The sequence below is a fragment of the Delphinus delphis genome, chromosome 19, assembly GCF_949987515.2.
Source record: "Delphinus delphis chromosome 19, mDelDel1.2, whole genome shotgun sequence".
Lineage (NCBI taxonomy): Eukaryota > Metazoa > Chordata > Mammalia > Artiodactyla > Delphinidae > Delphinus > Delphinus delphis.
Window position 1 is genome coordinate 6775302 of NC_082701.1, and position 23704 is coordinate 6799005.

The 23704-nt window shown below is 57.6% G+C and overlaps 2 protein-coding genes across 2 annotated transcripts; one reads left to right on the plus strand and one right to left on the minus strand.

Moving 5' to 3' along the window:
• Positions 1–485: 485 nt before the first annotated feature.
• Positions 486–4988, minus strand: BTBD17 (BTB domain containing 17). Its single transcript, XM_059996529.1, has 3 exons — positions 4872–4988; positions 2969–3245; positions 486–1696 (listed from the first exon to the last, which is right to left on the minus strand). The coding sequence occupies exons 1-3, from the start codon at positions 4954–4956 to the stop codon at positions 622–624; spliced, it is 1437 nt and encodes a 478-aa protein (XP_059852512.1). The 5' UTR covers positions 4957–4988; the 3' UTR covers positions 486–621.
• Positions 4989–9674: 4686 nt separating this feature from the next.
• GPR142 (G protein-coupled receptor 142) lies at positions 9675–15775 on the plus strand. Its single transcript, XM_059996530.1, is given in 4 exon segments — positions 9675–9716; positions 9718–9769; positions 10604–10762; positions 11406–15775. Coding segments are annotated over 4 exon segments (1125 nt in total). The 3' UTR covers positions 12278–15775.
• Positions 15776–23704: the final 7929 nt, after the last annotated feature.

Genomic DNA, 23704 nt, shown 5'->3' on the forward strand with positions numbered 1-23704 from the left:
AAGCAGTTTTCCTCTAGACCCTGAGGTCTTTCCCCAGGAAGGGCGGGGCTGTAAGGCCCATTCACATCCCCTCCCCCCAGCCTTCCCCCCTCCCCAGACCCCCTCCCAGGAGAGGCCAGAGACTTGGGGTGGTCCACAAGCCAAATGAAGTGGTTACCCCCTGCAAGTCGGGACTCAGAAGTTGCTCAGCTAAGCCCCCCAGCTTCAGGGTGAGGAGCTCCCACAGTGGTACCCAGTGCCGTGACCAGTTGGATGCTTTTAGCTGCCCTGTTCCCTGTGGAGGTGGGGCCCTCAGGGAAAAGCTAAGAAAGACGGGGAGCCCCTGACCTGTGCAGCCCTCCTTGGACGGCTTTTACCCATGAACTGGGTGGTTTAATCATCCCCTCGCCTCTCTGAGCATTGGTTTATTCTACCGTGTTACCTTCAAGTCAGCATGAAATCAGCTCCTGAAACCAGGCATCTGGTCTACCACCCCTCAGCTGGATTCCACCCAAGGGGCCAGGGTGGGCACCTCCACTGGCCATGCCACTCCTGGTCCCTCTGGCCCATCTCTGCCGGGCCTGTATTTCCCGATCCAGAGGCCTCAGGGACGCCGAGCTTCCCGCCCCGGGCCCCGCTTGGCTACTTGGGGGTCCGGATGAGGGGGTGGTAGACGGGCTTCACGATGAGGTGCAGGTGCAGGGCGTTCTCCACCAGGTACTCGGAGTTGCGCCGCTGCAGGTCGGCGTGCGCCAGGAAGTCGCCGGCCTCCTCGCTGCTCTGGTGAAAGCTGTAGGCGTGGCGGACCAGCAGGCGGCCGTGCTGGCGCGTCCCCACCAGCACGGTCTTCTGGAAGCTCACGCCCGCCGCGTCGCCGCCGCTGCTGGCCGGCGTGACCACGAGCCGCGGCCGGCCGTCCTCGGGGCGCGCGAGGGGCAGCGCGGTGCCCGCGGCATCCGCGTAGACGGGCCGCAGGCTGACGGGCAGCCAGCGCGGCGAGAAGAGCACGTTCCACGTGACCCGGCGGCCCGAGTCGTGGCCGCTGGGGCCCAGCTGCGTCTGGAAGCTGGTGCTGCGATCGTCGCGGGCCGGGTTGTTGATGACCCACGGGGCGCCCCACGCGGGCGCGAGGTAGTTGCGGGGCAGGAAGGAGCTGCCGTTGACGTCGAAGAACTTGGCATAGTGCAGCGGCGAGGCGGCGTGGAACTGGTAGGCCTGCAGCAGGAGGTCGGCCACCGCCGGGCCGTGGCGCGCCAGGGCTGCCGAGCGCGCCTGCAGCTGGAACAGCTGCGCCGGCGGGATCATGGGGTAGCGGATGGAGCGCAGCGCCCGCTCGGCCACGGCGGGGGGCGGCCGCGCGCGACCCAGCCACGCCTCCAGCGCGTGGAACAGCTCCAGCTCGTCCTGCAGCACCAGGTCCGAGCGCGGCAGCAGCTGCGCCAGCAGCTCGGGGCTCACGGCTCCCCACTCGGCGCTCCCCGCCACGGCCGACAGGTTCCAGGCCAGGAACTGCAGGCAGCTCTGGCGCAGGGCCTCGTCCCCGGTGCTCACCGCGTAGTGGTACCAGCCCACCGCCGGGCCCGCGCCGCCCGCCAGGTGCGCGCGCATGTAGTCGGCCACGCCCCGCTGCAGGGAGGACACGCCGTACTTGGTGGCCAGCCTGTGCAGGGGGATGGCCTGCGCCAGCAGCACGATCAGTTCGCCGCAGTAGAGGTACCTGCCGGAGAGGCGCAGAGATGGGGCGCGGTCAGGGCGGGCGGGCCCACCCCGACCCCACCCAGAGCCGCTTTCTGGGTCCAGAGGGCCCCGGCCTTGGTCAGAGACCATCATGGTCAAGGGCGCCAACAGAAGGGCCCTCCCAGGCCCATCCGACCTCACGGCCTCTTCTTTCCGTTTCTCGTGGGGACATGGAAATAGCATGCATGTATCGAGCACCTACTAGGTGGCGAGCTCTGTGCTAGAAGAAGACAGATGTAGCGCCTGCCATTGCGAGGTTTACTATCTGGACTCCCATGCCGCCAGCTGCTCGCTATGAGGGTGGGCACCATTTCACTGCGCTGTTTGCCTCTGGGACTAAAAGATGTTTCCCAGGCTCCCTTAGAGCGAGTGCGGGCACGTGACTGAATTCTAGCCAATGAGATGTCCGCAGAGGCACAGAGTGGGATTGGGGGAAGGCTGGTTAAATAGAACTGACTGGGGTGGCGGGGAGACCCTTTGGCCCTTCTGTGTTATCCCTGTTCCCGTTGCCCGGAAGTTGGAAGCAATGACCCGAATTCTGCAGCCATCTTATCTAAGCCGTCAAATCAGGGTCACTTTCTCAGGCTAGAGTGTGAATGGTGCCCCACTAGCAGGAGGCAGGAGATGGGGCAGAGAGATGGCTAACGTTTTTAGCTCCCTAGCCCTCTGGTTCAAGACGGGGCCAGACACCAAAGCCACCCGGAGACATTAAAATAAGAAACGACTGCTTGGGGGACTTCTCTGGTGGTCCAGTGGCTAAGACTCTTTGCTCCCAACGCGGGGGGTGGGTTCGATCCCTGGTCAGGGAGCTGGATCCCGCATGCCGCAGCTAAAGATCCCACGTGCCACAACTAAGACCCGGCGCAGCCAAATAAATAAATAAATTTTTTTTTTAAGAAAGGAAAGAAACGACTGCTTGGCCCAACCCTAGACGGGAAGCCCAGGATCCAGGGTGGGGCCCGGGAATCTACAGTTTTTAAAAGCTCTCAGGGCCAGATTTGGAAACAGCTCTGAGGGTGACTGGTAAGTGACATCAAAGCACACAGAGCCTCCAGGCAAGGGCAGGGGAGTCACGCTGCATTTTGCAGGAGTGCAGTGGAAGGAGGGAAGAAGGAGGCGGTTGCACGGTCATCCTAATGACATCCAGGGAATGGGCATGATGTCTGCGAAGATCCAGGGCTTCCATCACCCTGTGAGTGGAGAAGCCAGGGGCTTGGAAAGTCCTGGAGTCTTCCCCCTGATCCTTCCCCACCTGATGAACTTGTCAAAGACAGCAGCACCGTCCCGGGGCTCCTGCAGCACCACCTCGCTCTGGTTACTCAACAGCTCCCGGAACAGCTCACTGTGCAGTCCCAGCAGCAGGCGGTGGGCGTGGAAGACTCGGACCTCGTCGGTGCCCGCAGCCTGGACCCGCAGCACCACGTCGCTGGCATTGCCCTGCCGCAGCAGCTCCTGCAGGCGTTGGAGCAGCGTCTGGGAGTGGTTGATGGAGGTGCCCGTTGACTCCCCGCCGACATCGGTTTTCTGGGCTGCAGCAGGAAGGAACACGGCACAGCCTGAGAAGGCACCCGGGCCCCGGGCAGCATGCTGGGGTTGCAGAGGGACCAGCTGAAGATGCATGTGGCTGGATGTGGGCAGAGAGTGGATGAGCCTGGGGAGGCTGTGTGCTCACCTGTTTGTGCCCATGAAGTGCGTGGATGCACGTGTGTGCACCCAGGCACATCCTGGCTGGGGAAGCTTGTAAACCTGACCCTGAGCAGACCCTGAGAGGATGCTCTTGGAAGGTGGGCAGATTCCTGGCGGAGAGAGCTCGTGACCCAGCGTGGGACAAAGTGTCCAGAGCTGGTCTCCATGATGCCAGACCCCTAGGCGGGAGTCGAGAAACCTCTTGGTTCCCCCCCGTCTCACCTCCTGAAGAACTGTGCACCCCACCCCTCGGAAGAGTTGTCCAAAAGAGTGCAGTCACTAACAAACTGAGCACTTACTACAAGCCAGGCACGCTCCTGGGAGCTCAGAATAGCACAGTGAACAAAACAAGCCAGCTTCTTACACTCATCAAAGCACAAGCCCCTTAGACAGGCAATAAATACACAAGTAAGCACTCTAGCTTTCGATTGTGGTAAATAAGGGAGGTGATAGCAGTGGGGTGGCAGCTCCTTTAGGCGCAGGAATCAGAGACAGGCTCCCTGAGGAAGCGCTGAGAAGGAGCCTGCCAGAGGCCCTGGAGGAGGATGGGCTTGGCAAGCTGGGGGGTGGGGGGGGCCGAGGATCCGCCCCAGCGCTGAGTGGGAGGGGAGGGCCTGGCTGTGAGAGGAGGCTGCAGCCTGGAGGGGAAGCTGCTTCCAGGCCCAGCAGCCCTCCTGGGTCCCGTCTCCACTGGCCTGCGGGAGACCAGAGAAAGCACAGAGGGCCAGCTTGTCCTGGACAGGACTCTCGGGGTACCTGTGCCTTGAGGCTGGTGTTCCCGCCTTGCAGGCTGGGCGCGCTGGGCCCTTCTCGCATGTTTCCAGGGATACCGTGAGGGTCAGCTGGGGACATGCCCTCGGTGACAGAAAACTCAATGACAGAAAACACTGCCAGCAGCTTCTCCAAGCGGAGCACAGTGTGAGGAGCTGACAGCAGCAGATGGGCACACCTACCCCCCAGCGCGCGCGCGCGCACACACACACACACACACACATGCACTCACACACATGCACACACACGCACTCACACTCACACACACACACAGAGTCCCGAGGCCCATGTGCGCTCTTGGAGAGGACACTCACAGGAGAGCAGAGCATCTTTGTGTAAAGCAAGAGGGAGACAGAGGGAGGAAGAAAGGGTGAGAGGAGCCCGAGGTTATCGCCCAGCCCCGCCTCTCCAAGCTGTCACACTGAAGGCCCCGAATGCGGATGGCATCCCCACTCGCCTCTAGCTGCGCCCAGCTGCCTGGGACAATGGACAGTGGAAGGGTCTTCTTGTCGTTGAGACTCCTGCCTGCCTGCCCGCCCAGCCCTCGTCCCCTCGGAGGCAGGCTGCCCTCCTCCACGGAGCTGTGTGATCAAATCCACTCTGCGCCCGTCCTGGCTGGCTGGACACCGCCCCCTCCTGGCCGTGTGTGGCTAAAGCCGGAAGGTCCTGCCCCTTCTCCCTGCCCCCTGCCCACTCACCTGCACGAGTGACCAGGCCCACTAGGGTCAGGATGGCCCAGAAGCTGGCCCAGGACCCAGGTTTGGTGTAGCCCAGCCTAAGCATCTTTGTGCCCTGCCCCCAAGCCCACTGGAGGGAGAGCGAAGCCCAGACCTCTCCACTCACATTCCTCCTCCTTATATAGGGTCCCGCCCAAGGGGCTGGTGCCCTCCCTTCCCCGGCTGGCTTCCCGCCCACCACCCAGCCTCTGCCGTGGATTGGTGGAAACGGGCACGAGCTGTTGCCCAGGCAACGAGTTAAGCCAGAGAGCAGCAGCCCCAGGGGCTATTGTGCTGCCGGTGGGCCCCTGAGGGGGACGGATCCGGCACCCTCCCCCATAGCTCCTACCACCTGGCACAGCGAGTCGTTCCTCTTCTGGGAAGTTTAAGGCTCTCCAAAGGGCAGGCAGAGGGCTCCAGAACCAGTGGCCGCCACCAGCGCAGAGGGTCGCCGGCCCCCTCCCCGGATCCCAGGCTCAGCCTCCACCCTGGCACAGAGCACGAGCTTGCCAGCGTCACGGCTGGGGAGCCGTGGGGAGCCGGCTGCAAAGGAAGGGCCTGGAAGAGAAACACGGCGGCAGCTCAGGCTCCCACCCCTCCCCCTCTCCCATTTTGGGGTGGGCTGGCTCTCCAGAAAGGAGGGCAAGGGTCTCAAATAGGGGCCCACGGGGTAACTGATAGCATTTTCGTGTTCTTTGAAGAATGTTCGTGGGAGGGTGATGAGCCTTTAGGGAGGTGGGGGCTGTGACCAGCACACCCCTCACCCCGGGTCAAGGTGAGCTAAGATGGCAGGGCTGGGCATAGAGGAGCTGCACCCGAGCCTGTGCACCCCTGCACGGAGCTCCCCTGCCCAGAGCAGAGCTGGCCGCCTCGCTGGAGGCTGGTCCTCGGCAGGCATCCCACCCCCCGCCCAAGCAGCCCAGATGCAGGCATGGGGACTGGAGGTGCCTGGTCACTTCCTTCCTGTAATTCACCTTCCCAAGAGGTCTCCGGTCTCTTGGTTCACCTTGTTGGAAGGCTTCTTTTACCAGCTTCTGTCCAACCTCCTGGTGTAATTTTTCCCATCTCAGAGTTCCAAGGAGACACACAGCAGACCCAGTACCCCACCCTGACAGCTGGAGAAACAGGCAGAGAGCTAGGTGGCCGTTTCAGCTGGGTTAGTACAGAGGAGAGCTCTTCTGAGGACAAAGGAACAGAGAGAGGAGGGTGGCGTCTAGAGCCCAAGGGGTGTGTGTTATGGGTGGGCAGGTGCTGGGGAGGCCTCACCTTTTCCAGAAGCAAGTAGGGCCTGGCCCCGATCTCCATGGGAGGGAGTCCTTCCAAGTTGATGAATTGAAATGGTGGAGGTGGGGTGCGCTCCTGAGAGATCCAGCTCCGAGTTTCTCCTGAGGCTGGGTCTTTAACTGGGGATGGGTGGGAGCCCACCCTCCTTTGCTCTCTGGATGCCAGGGACCAGCTCCACGTATTGATTTCTGCCCCGGGCTGGCACAGAGAGACCCAACAGCTCCACCCCCCTCTCTGGAGCCACAGAGAGAGTGGGAAGTGGGTCTGGCACCTGCCTCGTCCGGGTTGGCAAACATGTAGCTGTCCAGCCCAGCGGAAACCCCTCCCGGCTGTCCTGACCTTCACGCCTGGTTCCCCTCGTCCAGATCCACCATCCCTTGCCCACTGGCTGCCTGCCTGCCCTTCCCGTGGGCTGCACCGCCTCCCTGGCCCAGCTCAGAAAAACAGAGCCTCAGTGTGACGGGAGTCGTGGCCTCTGAGGGCATCCCGGCTTCCATGTGCAATGCTCTCCGACAGGAATGTTGATGATAAAAAGAAGACGCTAAGAGAACCCACTACTCAGAAAATGGTCTTAACTTCTTAACTCCAGCCTCCTTGCGGCGCTGCATCAGCCCCTAGAGGTGCGGCTGCCTGCGCTGGAATCTCCCACACTCCACCTAGGAGCCAGGGCACCTGTGTCTTCTCAGCATCTCGGCGATTGTCCTGTACACCCCCAAGCTAAGGTCTACCTGCTAGAATTACATGGATGGCATTTCAAGTGTGCAGGGATCGGGGAGGTCCCAGGTTACCAAGAAGACTCAGGAGGGTCACCTCTGACTCCCCATCTCTGAGAGGCTCCACCTCTTACTAGCTCTAACTTCTGTTATCCCTGAAACCCCTCTTCTGATTTAGAAACTGGCTTTCCAGGAATACGCCTCCTCCGTTCTCATTTTCTTAGTCTGAGGTTTTCTGGAGTGTGTGTGTGTGTGTGTGTGTGCGCGCGCTATGTATGTGTGCACACGTGTATGTGTGTGTGGTGTGTAGGTGTGCATGCGTGTGTTTTGTTTTGGCCACACCGCACAGCATGCATGATCTTATTTCCCTGACCAGGGATCGAACCCGTGCCCCCTACAGTGGAAGCGCGGCATCCTAACCACTGGACTGCCAGGGAATTCCCTGCGTGCGTGTGTTTGTGTGTGTGGTGTGCGTGAGAGTCTTGGAGCTGGAGAGAAGAAGGAGGGCGTTCGCCCTGCCCAATCTTGGAGATGGAAGATCTGAGACAATCTGTTTCATTTTGCCCTGTCGATCTGGAAGCTCCATAATTCCTTGAGAGCAACTCTGAGCTAGAACAGAGAGCAGTGTCGCTTCCCGCCCGAGGCAAGGGTATCTATAACTCAAGGGACTTGTCTGAGGTTTCACGGCTCAGAATGGGCAGAGCCAGGATTCAAGTGCTGCGTTGCTGCTTGACTTTTCTTTCCACAGCCCCATACTGTCTTTTCTGGGAAGCTACTGTGTTGGCGAAAAAGTTCATTCGGCCCTTTGGGTAACAGCTTACGGAAGAACCTGAACGAATGTTCAGTAGCCAATGTTTCAGTAGCCATAGATGATCCCCGTGGGGCAAGGGATCTCTAGTGCTGGAGAAGCAAGCTTGGGGCAGATATAGAGTTTCTGGATCTGTGGCGTGAGTAATCAGACACAGGACGGCGGAGGGGTGGGCTCCCAGCCCCAGCCCCACCCCAGCTGCACCTGTGACGTCTCCCTTCCTGAGCTAGGGAGCCCCCAAATGCTTCGATTGGGGAGGAGCGAATCCTGAGCTTAGGTTCCAGGCCACGTGGATTCAGGGGGGCACAGCGATGCTACACAGGAAGGAATTGCGCCCTGAAGTAACTGACATGATACTGAAAGCTTCCCCTGAAGCCGGGCTGTCCCGCGGTGGCACACCTGCCCTCCTTCCTCCATCCTGCTGTCCCCCGACTGGAGGGCCTTCCGCATCCGAGTGCTGTCCGCCTGGCCCACTTCCTCTGCTCGTAAAGCCCGAGCTCACAGTGGCCTCGTGCTGCCTCAGCCCCTGCTCTTCCGGAGAGCAGATGGTGGGAGCGAGTGACCAGCGAACAGCTCTGGGGGAGGGACAAACCCACGTTCAATGTCCCACCTCCACTTGCTAGCTCTGTGGGCTTAGCGGAGTTGCTGGCCTTCTCTGAGCCTCGGTCCCCTCTTGTGTGAAACGGAGGTAACCTGAGTTAGCTTGAGGGGCTGCTGGGAGGGTGACACGTGTAGGACAGGGTAGGTCCTCAGGAAATGTCAGCAGAGCCCCTCACACCCGGCTGTAGACGGCCCCCTGCTCATCCGCAGCGTCCTGGCGCAGGGAGGTGGTGGCCTGAGGAATTATCTGTGCTCCTCGCATCCTCTGGGGCTGGAGTCCTGGACACTCTGCCTGGGGACCTGAGTGGGTAGTGCCTACTCTGGTCCCACTGTGCCACCCAGGGGACCTGGCCAAAGCCAGAGGGCTCTCGGAGGACTTCAGGGTCAGGCCCCAGCCAGCAGGGGTCAGCAAGGCCTCTGGGAGTTCCAGGGCTGCGCGTGGAGATGAGGCTGGGGGTGGGCGTCCAGGTAGCTCCAGCCCAGGAATTGGGATCTAACGTAGGGAAACCAGCTCTGGGACATTCCCAGAGGGTGAGCGTGGGAAGCGAGTGCTGGCTGGGCCTCAGCTCTCCTCGAGCCACTCCACACGTTGTCCCGGGTGCCCTCCGTGGGCTGCACCGGTCGCTCTTCCCCACATGGGCCTGGGGAGCCGGCCGGGCACAGGTTCCAGCCTCTCCAGGGCGCAAGCCACGCCGGATGGTGTTGATCTGCCGGTGACTAATTTTCCTTAAAGGATGGTCCATTTCACCAGGGCCAGGAAAACAACGGCTTGCAAGGAGCCGCTGGGTCTGGGTTTCCCAGCGCTGTTGGCAGCCTGGTCAGGCTTCCGCTGGCCTGGTCGTCACAGCCAGCACTGGGCATGGCTTCCTGCCATCCTTCCAGGCCAACAGCCCGCCAGGGTAGTCTCCTTCTCGTCCCACCACCCGCAGCCACCGCGGCACTGACTGCTTCAAACCTGGCCCGTGGGGCTTCGCTCCAGATCTGGGTCCTGCCCAGGGCAGCCTCAGCTCTCCCTCCCCAGCACGGGTTCCCTCCCCCCAGCCCCCTCTGAGTCAGCTCCTGGAATCTGTCTGCCTTTCCCCAAACGCCTCAAGCCCGGGGTTTGACTGCCAGACCGAGGCCAGGCCGGTTCCCAGAGTGCCCTGGAGCACGAGGCAGCCCAACCAGAGCCCTGATGCTACCCCCCGCCCCAAGGTCTGCCTCCCAGCCTCGCCCCTCCCCTGCCTGTGCACCCTCCCCATCCTGGTTTGCTCCGGGCCTCTGCCCCGCCCTCCCCTTCCCCCTCCTCCCTCCCCCCTCCACCCCACCTCCGTGCACCAACCGTCAGGCTCCGCACCGCTGGAATAATCCTGGGGCAAACAACGGCTCGGAGAGCTGGCGATGATGAGAGCGAGCTGCTGGGACCACCGGAAAAAGCCACGGGGTGACCCAGGACTCAGCACCCAGGAGCATGCGGCTTGCAGGACAAGAGACAGGTAAAGTGTCTAGGGCCAGGGTGGGCAGGGACAGTAAGGCGGCAGGGCCAGTGAGGAACCTAGAGTCCGGGAGAGGGGAGCTGGAAGCGGATATGGAAACGTCAAAAGCTGGAAGGTGGAACCTAAACTCCTAAAGTGTGGACTAAGAGGCAGGGACCAGAGCATGAGGAAGGGCCTTATCCCAGACTGGCCACCTGCCAGCTGCGTGTGACGGCAGGCAGGTCACCTTCCCCCCTCTGGACTCAGTTTCCCAGTCTGAAAACCGGGGCCATTCCAGCTCCGATAGCACTAGGAGAGGGTGCTCTCGAGCGTAGAAAGGAGCGGAACTCAGTAACGTCTCTCCTTAAAGGGGGGGGGGTGGCTGTTGGCAGAGTAGTGCAGCTGCCGTGAGTTACTGTGGGTCAGGATCACCCAGGATGCTTTAAAAACACAGCTGCCCAAGCGCCGGTGCAGACCCTCTGGCTCAGGCCGCCTGGAGCAAGGCCCAGGGCCCCACCCCCAAACCCCCTCCTGACCGTGACTAGCAGCCCGTTTAGGGCCCTGCTTTGCAGGCTGAAGACCCACCAGGAGCAAATATGATCGAGAAATAGTCTCCGTGTCAGCAAGAAACGCCAACAAGTGCTTCTTCCCGCCAGCGGGGCAGCCGGGCCACTGCGGGGTGGGCTGGGGTGGAGGGTGCTTGGCACGAAGCGTTACCGTTTGGCTGGGCCTGACCACAGGGTCTGCACAGAGTGGGGGTGAGTAAAGCCCTCAGGGGCAGGGGCAGGGTAGGGCTGCTGCCAGGCCAGGCTGGAAAGGAACCAAATGCTCTAACCCACCCTCTGCACTTCCCAGCGGGCCAGCTACAGGTGACGCCAATGCTCACACCCAATGGCAGTGGGCTGAGCCAGGAGTTTGAAGGCCATTGGCCCGAGATCCCAGAGAGGTCCCCGTGTGTGGCCGGGGTCATCCCTGTCATCTACTACAGCGTCCTGCTGGGCCTGGGGCTGCCTGGTGAGTGGGGAGCTGGGTCTGGGGTCCTGGGGTTGCCCAGAAGTTGGAGTCCTCCTTCAATGGGTGCCAGTCCTCTGGGCTGACCCCTGAAACCCAGGATCATAGACCCCAGGGCTCTCCTTGCCTTTGTGGGGTGATCTGGGTCACTGGAAAGCCAAGCATAGTGGGGAGTAAAAGTGAGGGGCCAGGAGTTGGGGTGCTCTATAGCTAAACCCAAGTTTTCACCACAGCAGACAGCCCTCTTCTACCCCCAGGAATGGGCACTTCCTAGGATGACTAAGTTTGTGCATGACCGCCCCCAGCTCCATCAAAAGCTTCCTGTACCATCCACTGCGTTCAGAGAGCAGAGCTGGGGGTCGGGTGGGGTGTCGATGCAGGAAAGTACGGGTGGAATTAGGGAACTGCCCATCCCTGTGCCCGTTGCCAGGGAAGCTAGCGTATAAGGCAGTGGCCTACGGCGCATGACTGGACAAGGCAGGGCTGATCTGATTAACCTTCCGGACAAAGTGAGGTTTAAGAAGGGTCTGGAAAGAGGAAAAGAGAAGCTAGAACCAGCAGGTGGGGAGGGACGATGAGAAAGCAAATCCGAGGAGCCCTTCTAACGCCTCTGACCTCTCCCCTCCCTGACCTCGGTTGCCATCAGTCAACCTCCTGACCACAGTGGCCCTGGCCCGCCTCGCCGCCAGGACCAGGAAGCCCTCCTACTACTACCTTCTGGCGCTCACGGCCTCGGATGTCATCACCCAGGTAGTCATCGTGTTCGTGGGCTTCCTCCTACAGGGAGCAGTGCTGGCCCGAAAGGTGCCCCAGGCTGTGGTGCGCGCGGCTAACATCCTGGAGTTTGCTGCCAACCACGCCTCAGTCTGGATCGCCGTCCTGCTCACGGTCGACCGGTACAGCGCCCTGTGCCACCCCCTGCACCATCGGGCCACCTCATCCCCAGGCCGGACCCGGCGGGCCATCGCTGCTGTCCTTGGTGCTGCCCTGCTGACTGGCATCCCCTTCTACTGGTGGATGGACGTGTGGAGGGACGAGGACCCCCCCAGCACACTGGACAAGGTCCTCAAGTGGGCTCACTGCCTCATCGTCTATTTCATCCCTTGTGGCGTTTTCCTGGTCGCCAACTCGGCCATTGTCTGCCAGCTACAGAGAAGGGGCCAGAGTGGGCCTCGGCCCCGGGTGGGCAAGAGCACCGCCATCCTCCTGGGTGTCACCACGCTCTTCGCCCTCCTTTGGGCACCCCGCATCTTTGTCATGCTCTACCACCTGTACGTGGCCCCCGTCTACCGGGACTGGAGGGTCCACCTGGCCTTGGATGTGGCCAACATGGCGGCCATGCTCAACACAGCAGTCAACTTTGGGCTCTACTCCTTTGTGAGCAAGACCTTCCGGGCCACTGTCCAGGAGGTCATCCATGACGCCCACCTGCCCTGCACCCTGGGGTCACAGCCAGCGGGCGTGGTGGCGGAACTTGTGCTGAAGCCTGCAGGACTCCCCAAAGGGGCAGAACTGTAGAGGAGGAGCCCATGCAGAGAGCTTGGGGCGGCTCACAGCCAGATTCCTGGGGTCTTTGTGGTTGCTTCCACAAAACTTTATCAGTACCCTACTTTGCAATCTGGGGATGAAAGGAGAGGCTCCTTCCTTCAGGGGTGGCTTCCCAGGAAGCTAAGTTAGTGTTGGTTGAATGAATGAATGAGTGACTGAATAGATGGATGGATGGATGGATGGATGGATGGATGAATATGAGTTGTTTCCAGCCCACCCCTTCCTGGAGCCCACCTCTCATTCCCTGAGTTGATTACTTCTCCGGCTTCTAGTGGCAATGCCAGGGAGAAAGGGAGATGTCCGCCGGATTCCAGGCCTTTCCTGGGCTGCGGGAACCAAATGCAGGGGGCTGAACAATGGGAGACGGGCTGCCTGAGAAAGGGAGTGGTCTTTTTTTTTTTTTTTTTGAAAGGGAGTGGTCTGAAGCAGATTCAATGCCCCAGCCCTGGGGCGACATAACCTCTGGGGTCTCTAGCATCCTGGACTGATTAAATCCCTGCCCTGGAGCCAGAACAGGTTCAGGGCCCCAGAACAGCCCTGGGGAGGCACTTTCCATAGTTGCTGAGGACCAGGACTAAGAAAGAAAATGTCCTCTTAGCTCAGGGGCCAGGAGAGCAGAAGGGGGCTCCCGGCCACACCCCTAAGCTCACTCCTCTTGGAGAAGAAGCCTCTTTCTCCACCAAGGGGAGGAAGGGAGATGGCTCCGCCGATCTGAGACTCTGAGGGGCTCTGCTCGGCCCCTCCCAGCCTCCCTCCTTTCAGCCATGCCAGCCGGGAGAGGCAGCTGGGAGAGATTAGCAGACAAACCTCCCACCTGCTCCAGGCACTGGGTAAACACATTAGCAGTCTGCTCTCTGCTTTTAGACCAGACTGAGCTGACCTTTCCCCTGAACGTGAGGTCCGGGCGGGCCCCCACAGGCACCCAACCCCTTAATGGGATCACGGAAGGGAAAGAGCCAGTTCTGTGCTGGGCAAACAGTCGGTGCAAAATAAATGCACTTGGCTTTCCCCCTTTCCTCTCTACTTCTCCCCACAGCAGAAATGTCCAGGAAGGGACTTTCAGCCACACCCAGAAGGAGGAAAAGGCAGGTCCCCAATCCTTTATTCACAATTCTAAACTCCAAAAACTCTGAAAACCAAGACCGTTTTCCTGAGTTTGCCACAAACACACCAGAATAGATACAAGACCACATATGTCTTGGTGTTGTCCCACTGCATAGGTTCCGCTGCAGACTCTCAGCGGGCGTGATTTTGCGACCACGCCCTACACCCTGCCGGAATAGAGATCTGTTACTTTATCTAAACCATACATTACCTTCCTCTATTCTGAAAAATTCTGAATCCTGAGACACCTCTGGTCCCAGGAGTTGAGAGAGAGGATTGAGGACCTGGAAGTCCCATCACTTTTGCCACAGCAAGGTCTCAGCTGGCCCTGAGTGGGTCTGGGGCATGGCAGATTCCCCCATGGTTACCGAAGCAAACTTGGGTCCGCTTGTCTGCTCACAGTAAAGCCAATCTACTGACACCCGGTTGTGGTGAAGGAAAGGGCAACATTGATCGCAGGGCGCCAAGCAAGGAGTCCAGGCAGCTAATGCTCAGAAGGCTGCAACTCCCCGATGGCTTTTAGGGAACGGTTTTTAGACAGGATGAGGGAGAGGATCACAGGGTGAGTGATCAGCTCGTGGACACTCTTCTGATTGGTGGGTAGTGAGGGAATCAACATCATCGACCTTCTGTTTCCAATTGGTCTGGAGTCTACATGCTTGTGGGCAGCATACAATTAATTTCTTCCACCTGGTAGGGGTTTCAGTCTCTGCAAAACAGCTCAGAGGACTTGGCACAGAGAATTATCTATAGCCCTTGAGGAGGAACTAAAGGTCCTTGACTTTGCTTAACGATGAAACTATTATTATTTTGTCTTGTTTGACTGTTTTCTTTTTTCCAATAAATGTATTTCCTTGTAATTTAACATACCAGACAAGGAGTTCGGGCCTTTTAAGCCCTAGCTGCCTGGACTCCTTGCTTGGTGCCCTGCAATAAACGTTGCACTTTCCTTCACCACAACCAGTGTCAGTAGATTGGCTTTACTGTGAGCAGGCAAGTGGAATCAAGTTTGGTTTGGTAGCACTATGTGTGCACAGACGTGTCCGTGGGTAGAGCTGATGCACCAGAGCTTCATTCCTTGCTTAAGGGGGGGGGGGTGCAAGTCCAGGTACCCCAAGAAGGGGCACAAGAAGGTGAGAGGAGGCCTTCCCCAGCCCAGCCCCAGGGGCCAAGTCCACCCTACAGAGGATAGGTGCTTTTGATGCAGAATCAAATGGAATGTCTTGAGGGAGAGACCCCCCTCCCCCTCTATACGAAACCTGTGGGGCCCTGCAGGAGAGCTGCCCAGTACCAGGGGGTACCCTTGGCATGGAAGGCAACTGTGGTGGGGCAAGACTGGAAGCCTGGGACTTTCCTGGTGGTCCAGTGGTTGGGACTTTGTGCTGCCACTGCAGGGGGCATGGGTTCAATCCCTGGTCAGGGAACTAGGATCCCGTGTGCTATGTAGCACAGCCAAGAAAAATAAATGAAGATGGGAAGCCTCTTTCAACTGGCTGGTGGGCTGTCTTCAAGGAGACAGAAAGATTCACTCACCTGTCCCCAAACACCAGGGAAACCAGGTAGTTCCAGAAACAGGTGAGGAGGCTCTATTGAGGCAGGTAGCATTCTGCACTGGTGAGGGATTCAAGCCATGGGAATGTGGGTGTCCCTATTGATGTGACCTCACTTGTACCCACAGGCTGAAGCGACATCAGTGTTTTCAAATAACCCAGGATACTGAGTATTGCGACCATTTTACAGACAGAGGAAACGGAGGCACAGAGAGGTTCAGTGATATGCACGTGGCCCTAAGCTGGTCAAGAACACCACTGAGACTCAAATTCATGTCTACTGGTCCCTGTTTCCTTCTCAGTCCACCCGTCACCTTGCAGGTGGCCTCAGGTGCAGAAGATTAGAGGAAGGGCAGCTTCAGGGCTGCTTGCATCACTTGTAACTTTTTGGTTCTGGACTTAACAGATTCAGGAACCAATATCATATTTCTCTAATAAGATGCATTAGGTAGCAGTTCCTTTTTAATATTTTTGTAACTTTTTTTTTCTTTTGTGGTACGCGGGCCTCTCACTGTTGTGGCCTCTCCCGTTGCGGGGCACAGGCTCCGGACGCGCACGCTCAGCGGCCGTGGCCCACGGACCCAGCCGCTCCGCGGCACGTGGGATCTTCCCGGACCGGGGCACGAACCTGTGTCCCCTGCATCGGCAGGTGGACTCTCAACCACTGCACCACCAGGGAAGCCCTATTTTCGTAACTTTTAATAAAAGGACGAGATCGTCACTGTGACAAGCATGTCACTGAAATGGGAATGAAAAGTATTCTTAAAACTGCTCTTGATGACTAATTAGAACCTGCAGTATAAACAAACAAACAAACAAAACAACTAATACTAAACTTTCTTTGGCTTATTTGTATAGAAATATGTTAATATAAATGTTTCAGACATGACATGAAATTTCTAAAATTCTTAAAAAAAAAAAACAAAACTGCTCACGTTTCCTTTATGCATTTCTATTGTCAAACTCTCAATGGCTTCTGGAGAACAAGACAGCAGGGGTGTGGGTTACCCTTCTCGCCTCCATCCCATCTGCTGAAATAGCTTGGCTAACGGAAATCCTTTTTGGAATTCTAAGTTTTTTCCTTACAGGTCGCCCCCCCAACCCCCACCCCACACACAATTTGTCAGTTGATCTTATGTTCTATTTTTTAACCCTTTGTTAATATTTAAAGACAATGATTTTTCTAGTGTCTTTCACATCTTTCCAAGTCTATATATGATTTTTGCTGTCTTCTGGTCTCTACATCCATGTGTATTTGTCTTCTAGGGCTGCCTTAACAAAAAAAAAAAAAAGCCATAGACTGAGTGGCTTAAACAACAGAAATTCATTTTCTTAAGGTTCTGGACGCTGGAAGTCCAAGAGCAAGGTGTTGGCAGGTTTGGTGTCTTCTGAAACCTTTTCCCTTGGCTGGCAGGTAGCTGTCTCCTATCTATGTCTTAAAAAGCTCTTTCCTCTTTGCGGGCACATGCCTGGTGTCTCTCCTTTTAAGGACACCAGTCATATTGGATGAGTGGCCACCCTATTGGCCTCATTTTAACTTAATCATCTCTTGAAATTCACATTCTGTGGTACAGGGGGTTTAGGACTTCAATCTGTGAATTTAGGGAGACACAATCCGGCCCATACACTAAGGTTATTTTTCTTCTCTTTTCTTTTCTTTCTTTCTTTTTTTTTTTTTTTTTTTTTGGTCTGTGTCACACAGCGTGCAGGATCTCAGTTCCCGGACCAGGGGTTGAACCTGGGCCTCCACAGTGAAGGCGCTGAATCCTACCCGCTAGGCCACCAGGGAAGTCCCCCCTGTGGTTAATTTAAAGAAAAATGTTAGTCTGGTGCATATCCAGCTCTTGATGAAAGGAATTTTTCTCGTAGCTTTATAGGAAATGTCCCTCCACTTTTCCTTCTGGTTGGCGTAGCAGGATTCAGCCTCAGTCTTGTATCTTTCAACACGACCTCTCCTTTCTCCCTGGATTCTTGGAAGATCTTGATTAAACCGTAATGAAGATGTATCTGGGGACAAGTGTCTTCCTTCAAGAAGTTTGCCCGGAGTCTGCTACAGAGCTTTTAAATTCCACACTGAGAGTATCTTTTCGTTCAGAAGAATTTTCTTCACTTTCTTAATCGTGACTGGGTTGCTGGCCCCCTTTTCCCTCTTCCCTCTTATTTGTCCTCAGGCAGGAGAATAAATGCCTTGTTTGCCACATTTCCTGGGTTCCCTTTAGTGCTCTCGCCTCCAGTAGCGTTTTTTTCCATTCTGCGTCCGGCTTCGAGTTTGCACGACCTGCGGGCATCGCCAAAGATTCCCTGTTATCTGCGCTTACTTCCTCTGCTTCCCCACACGCTACCAGTGCTCCCAGGGGCTTCTGAGGTGCAATCTCACTCCCCCAGCGCCACCCCCACCCCGCCCCATTTACATTCCCGTCCAGCCCGCTTCGGGCTAGTTGGGTAAAGCGCGTCACAGCTGTCCACGTCCTCCTGGGATGGGGAAGGGTGGGAGGGGACAAACCGCCAGGCTTCTGGAGGATCTGCTGTTTTCAGCAACCTGGCCCAGGGGAGGGCCCCCCCCCCCAGAGAACAAAACCCTACTTTTCCACCGAATTAAACGTTGAGCGCCTTGGTTGGCCAGGTTATAGATGTGCCGGCAGGGACAATGGGACAGTCTTTGACATGGGGGTGTCTTGGGGATCCTGGCTCCTTTGTCAGTGGGGAAGCTTGGGCTCCTTAGAGGGCCTTACGGCCCGACTTCCCCCTTTGGCCTGTCGCTATGGGCTCAGACAGCAGAGGGCGCTGCAGGACTGGAGGGATGGACAGACTGGCCTGGGAGCCTGGGGGCGGGGCTTTAAGCCAGATTTCTAGGCAGATCCGAGTTACTGCAAAAAAACTGTGTCAGCCCCGCGAGCCACAGCCAACGGGGAGCAGTTGGGTGGGAAGACTCCGCTGTTCCCCCGGTCAGACCCCTCCGCCCTGAAGCCACGAAGCCACGTGCTTCCTCCAGCCGGGGTTGGGAGTGGAGGCGGGCGGCAGGTCACTGCAGTTTTCTCAGATCCTTCTGGTGGTTGGAAAGGCTTCCTGCGCGAGGCACTCTATGAAGGGCCCTTTCATCACCCTCGTCCCTCCCCTCTCCAGGGGCAGGGTCCGGCCAGCCCCTCCCCCGGTCTCAGGTTCAGCTGCCTGCCTTCCCCTTTGTGCGGAGCCCAGCCCTCCTGGGTTCAGAGCCCCAGGGCTCCAGTCAGTCCTCTGGGGGTCCCAAGTTCCACCAGCGGTTCCTGTCCACGGCAACCACTTGGGCATCCTGCCCCCTGAGGGAGTTTGAGTCTTGCCACCAGCGGCACACGACAAGGATGGAGGGAAAGGGGCTGGGAAGGTGAGGAGGGAGGGACCCTGCCAAAGCCCACAGTGAGTCAGGAGCAGAGCTGGGACCCAGGGCGGAGGGAACCAGGGTGGGGCTCCAACGAGGCTCCCTGCCCTCTAGCCAGGAGGACCTGGGGAGGCTCTGGGAGCATCTCTGGGGGCAGGAAGCCAGGCCTGGGCTGAGGGGCGCCACGCTGAGGGGAAGGACGAAGGGAGGGGGGGCGAATCCAGAGCAACGTCCCCTCTGAGGCCAACTCCCAGGCCTTCACACCTCTACTCCAGGAGCCGGGAAAAGGGACCCACCCTGGGGAGAAGGGGGCCTGCCCGCCTGGCATTCCCTCACCTTCTCCTTGAAAGGAGAGCTCAGGCCATCCTTCAGGTCCTCCTGGAGAAAGTGGCTGAGGGCCTGACTCAGCCTCAGGGCTGCCCTCCTTGACCTCGTTTCCTCCTCTGGGCAGGAGTGGGGAGGGGGCGGTGAGGACACAGCTGGTCTCCTTCCCACAGGTCACCCCTGACCTCTGAGCCCAGGTCCCCATCCCCATGACTGGGTGTGAGGGGCTGGGTCCTCCCCCCGCCCCAGTCTGGCCTTGGGCGCCCCTCCCACCAGACTGCCAGTCCTCTGCCCCCTCCACAGCTGCTGGAGGTGAAAGAGTTAACGAGGTCTGTGGCCGTTTCCTTCCCGGGCTCCTCCTGGATGTATATTTAGCAGACAGGGCAAGGCCCAGGGAGAGGAATGCCCAGATGCCCTGGCACTGTAGCCCCTGATCTGCCACACCACTCCTGGGGGGAGGGGAGGGGCGATGGAGGGGGGCAGGGATGTGTGAGTTGGCCTTAAATGGAAGGCTGTGGTCTCAGAGAGGACTTCGAGGCCCCAGTAGGAGAGGGCAGGACCTTGCTCTTTTTCCAGGGAGAAGGACTGAGTGACCAGGTCTCCCAGGGACACGGGAGGATTGTGGAAAGTGGGCTGGGATCAGAGGGCTTACTGTGGCGGGCACTGGGGCAGGGCTCACTGGGAGAGTTCCTTCCATCTACTGACCCCCGTGCTGGCCCCGGCCAGGGGGCCGTGGGAACTGAGGGTCTCTGGCAGGGTGCCCCTTCTGGTCCAGGCACCCACCCGGCTAGAGCAGAAGAGTTTTTCTAAGTTCTCCACGGAGAGCACTTCCAAGGACCCTGCCCTCGAGAGCGTGATGTTGAGAAATAACTGGAGGTGGGCTGATGGCAGAGTATTTTGACTTTGAGAGGGTGGAAACGGTGAAGCAAGTAATCCAATTCCTCCAAGAACCTCTGGGACGTTCTGTTCTTGGGAACTATATTTTGTTTGCATGTTTGTTCTTTTTTAATTGGAGTGTCTGCACCCTTCCCAGAGACCCAGGGAGAATTCTGAAGATCTTTACCTCTCATCCCCAGGGCTTCTCACCAGGGGCCCTCCTTTCTTCCCCGGGTCAATGGAGCAGTCCAGCCAGATCCCAGAGAACCTCCCACTTGTCCTAGAACTCAGTTCCCTGACCCACTGACACCCACTGAGGCCTGGGGTACGCGCATCTCTGGGTGGGGCCCCCTCAGCCAGCAGAGAAATGGGCCCTTCCAGAAAAGATCCAGGGGTCGCCTGCCATCAAGACATGCCAGTGGTTACAGGTCTTAGTCTGTTTGGATTCCCCTGACCAGGGATCACCACCCTTCTAGAACTTTCTGTGTCACGAACCCTCGTGGAGGTAACTAACCCAAACCCCTCCCCCAGAGTGCCCTCTCTACAAACTATGAGGACGCAGTTTGACCTGATAATTCTTTCTGGGGGGGAGACCGTAAAAGTAGGGAGATGGATGCAAATGAGCTGGTCTGCTGTTTGATGCAAAGAGCACACAAGTGTTGCGGTGTGGGGAAGCCACAGGGCTGGCACCGGAGGACCTGGGTTCCAGGCCCTTCTCTGACACCAATGCACTGTGTGACTTTGGGAAAGTCATTTCCAACCCCGGGGGTCTCAGTTACTTTGTCTGTAAAATGTGGAGGTTGGACCAGATGGGACCAACGGTCAAGTCCATTGGCAAACTCCTGAGTCCTCCATGAACCTTAGTTCGGCGTAGAAGAGCCTGCCGGATGGGCGGCATCTCACAGAATAGGTAGCATCTTCTGAGCACTTTCCATGGACCAGGCACTAGACTTAACTTTTTCTTTTTTTTTTTTTTGCGGTACGCGGGCCTCTCACTGTTGTGGCCTCTCCCGCTGCGGGGCACAGGCTCCGGACGCGCAGGCTCAGCGGCCATGGCTCACGGGCCCAGCCGCTCCGCGGCATGTGGGATCTTCCCGGACCGGGGCACGAACCCGTGTCCCCTGCATCGGCAGGCGGACTCTCAACCGCTGCGCCACCAGGGAAGCCCTAGACTGAGGGCAACATTTTATTTGCACCATCTCATAGACTACTCACAATAACCTGCAGGAGGTGAAACCGTGTAACTCAGATTAGGACTTGAGCCCACGTTCTTTTCACTGAGATCACCCACCTGGTCTCAGGATTTAATGAAACTCCTGTTCTTGATGTCTCACCACAGAAAGAATTCAGTGAGAGACAAAGTGATAGGGAGGAAGTTGATTTATTTAGAAAGAAACACACTCCACAGACAGAGTATGGGCCATCTCAGACGGCGAGAGCGGCCCCAGGGTATGGGGTTGTCAGTTTTTCTAGGGCTGGGTAATTTCATAGGCTAATGAGTGGGCGAAGTATTCCAGCTATTTTGGGGAAGGGGTGGGATTTCCAGGAATTGGGCCACCACTCACTTTTTGACCTTGATGGTAGGCCTTAGAACTGTCATGGTACCTACGGGCGTGTCATTTAGCTGATGTGTTATAATGAGCGTGTACTGAGGCTCAGGGTCTAGTGGAAGCCGGCTCCTCTGCCATCTTGGACCTATTTGGTTCTAATCAGTTTATGTCGTGTCCTCAGACTATGTCATTCTTTCAAAGATTATACCCTGCCCCCTTCCCTCCTGTTTCAGAGGCAGGAATTATTGCATCCATTTTCTAGATGGACATACTGAGGGTCAAAGAGTTAAAGCAATTGGCCTAAAGAACGTACCTGGTTAGTGGGGGAGGCAGGATTCGGATCAAGGCCCCTGTACCTCTGCATTCTGTATATCTAACCACTGTGCAAGGCTCAGGGAGACGCTTGAGTTAGCATGGAGCCCAGGTCCAGAAGGGAGGTACAGCGCAGTCTGCACGTCCAGACACACACGAGCACACCTCTCTTTACTCTCACTCTTGGAGTCAGGTAAGAACAGGGAGTATTAATAGTTTGGTGCAGCCGGAGACTGGTGGGTCGGGGAGGGGGCTGCCGGCAGTGAGAGGCGAAGCTGGAAAGGTGGGTTGGTGCCGGCATGGAGGCTGCTCTCTCTATGCAGGCTGAGCTCCTGAAGGTTCTTAGAATCAACTTCTAGAAAGATCCCACCGACGGCATTCTAGACAAGGGATCGATGAGTTAGGAGGCTGGATGCCCCTTAGGAGACCACTGCGATGGTCCAGGCTAGTGTGAGTCCAGGACAGAGGCCCAGATGCTCCTGCAGGATATGCTGAGTTCGGAGGAGACCCGGGGACAGAGGGAGGGAAAGCTCACCCGCTCTGTGGCCCCTGCAACACTTCTGGGGAGAAGGAAGGTTGTGGCAGAGGCTGGATGTGGAGGCAAGGAGGATACTTTGCCTGTGTTGTGGCATAATCCCCCATAAGATGGTCCCTATATTACACCCTGGGTGTCCACCGCTACGTAAGTTGGGGGGTTCAGCTCTCTCCCCTCCCCACTGATCAGCCTGTGACTGTCAGGGCTTAGCCCTGAGTCCAGGCATTCAGAGGTGTCCCTCCAGACTCTGGACAGGTACCTAGAGGTGGTCTGAAGGGAAGGGATGCTTGGGGGTGAGCAGAGATCCACTCCCCCGGCAGCCCTGGCGGCCTGGCCTCCCCCCACTCACCTCCCCTTGCTCACTTTGCCACAGCTGGCATTTCTAGTGCCGGGGGCGCTGGGGTCTGTCCTTACAGGGCTCATGTGATGGCTACACGTAAGGAGCCACAGGCCCGGGGGAGGCTGACCCAAACACCGCCCCCTTCGGAGCTCAGAACAGTGGCCTGGAGCAGGGCCGGCCGCTGCGATCAAGAGGCTGGAGCCTCTTCCCTTCTCTGAGCACCTCTCCTAGCCATGACCCTCTCCACCTTGAATCTTCCTACCTTACGTGCCTAGAATTCTGGGCTCTTCAGAAGCCCAGAATTCCCCAACTCAGCCACGTTCCCTAGCTCCTTTGACCTCAATATGGGAAAAAACAAAGGCCACTCAAATGAGAGCAAGCAGAGGCTATTCATCCACCGTGCTACACAAGAAGTCGGCCACCATCGCGGGACAGGGAGGGGAAAGGCGTCCTAGTGGGGCAAAGAGAAGGTGTCAGGGGTGCCCTGATTGGAGGCCATGGGCACAGGGAAGCTTAGGGGGCTCACTAGAAGTGGGGTGTCCTTGGGACCTCCCTGGTGGTCCAGTGGTTAGGACTCGGTGCTTTCACTGCTGGGGCTCCGGTTCAATCCCGGGTCGAGGAGCTAAGATCCTGCAAGCTGCAGGGCCGGGTGAAAAGAAGAAGAAGAAGAATAGAAATGGGGAGTCCTATGGGACTGGTTAGAGGTGCATACCTGGTTTTCTCTGGTTGGTCCTAAGTTGGAAGCAGGGATGAGAGTCAGGGAAGCTGTCAATCATTAATCAGCTCTGGCCATTTGGGGCGATTGCTACAGGGGTTATCGTTCGGCTTCCTGGACCGGTTGTTCGAGATGGTGGTCTGATTTCCTGCAAGTCTGACTGCAGCTAGCAGGTCGGCTTCCTGGCTTGGTTGCTGTAAATTGTGGGTCAGAGTTCTATTTTTATAGATGCTCTGGCCATTATCCATCTGTACAGTCAGTCTCTCGACAACAACCCGCGAATATTACTCCGGTTTTTCAGGCAAACAAACTAGGAATCGAAAAGGCTAACTGACCCGCCCAAGTCCCGGAGCCGGTAAGTTTCAGAGCTTGGACTGGAGCCCACTGGTTTTGTGCTAATGTTTTCTCCCCTTCAGTCTTCTGAAGGCGAGGGTCCTGCCCCCTTAGCCTCCAGCTCCTATGCCAGTACTTTGAGCACGCTCTCAATAAATATTTATTAAAGGAACTCATACTAACATTTGAGGCAACCAAGTAGAAATGCAAACAGAGAGTCGGGGGGCGGGGAGTTCCCTGGCGGTCCAGTGGTTAGGATTCCAGGCTTTAACTCTCACGGCCCGGGTTCAGTCCCTGGTTGGGGAACTGAGATTCCGCAAGCCATGTGGCGTGGCCAGAAAAATAAATAAAATAATAGAATTAAATAGTAAAGAGTAGGGGATCCTGGCTGAAGAGGCACCTG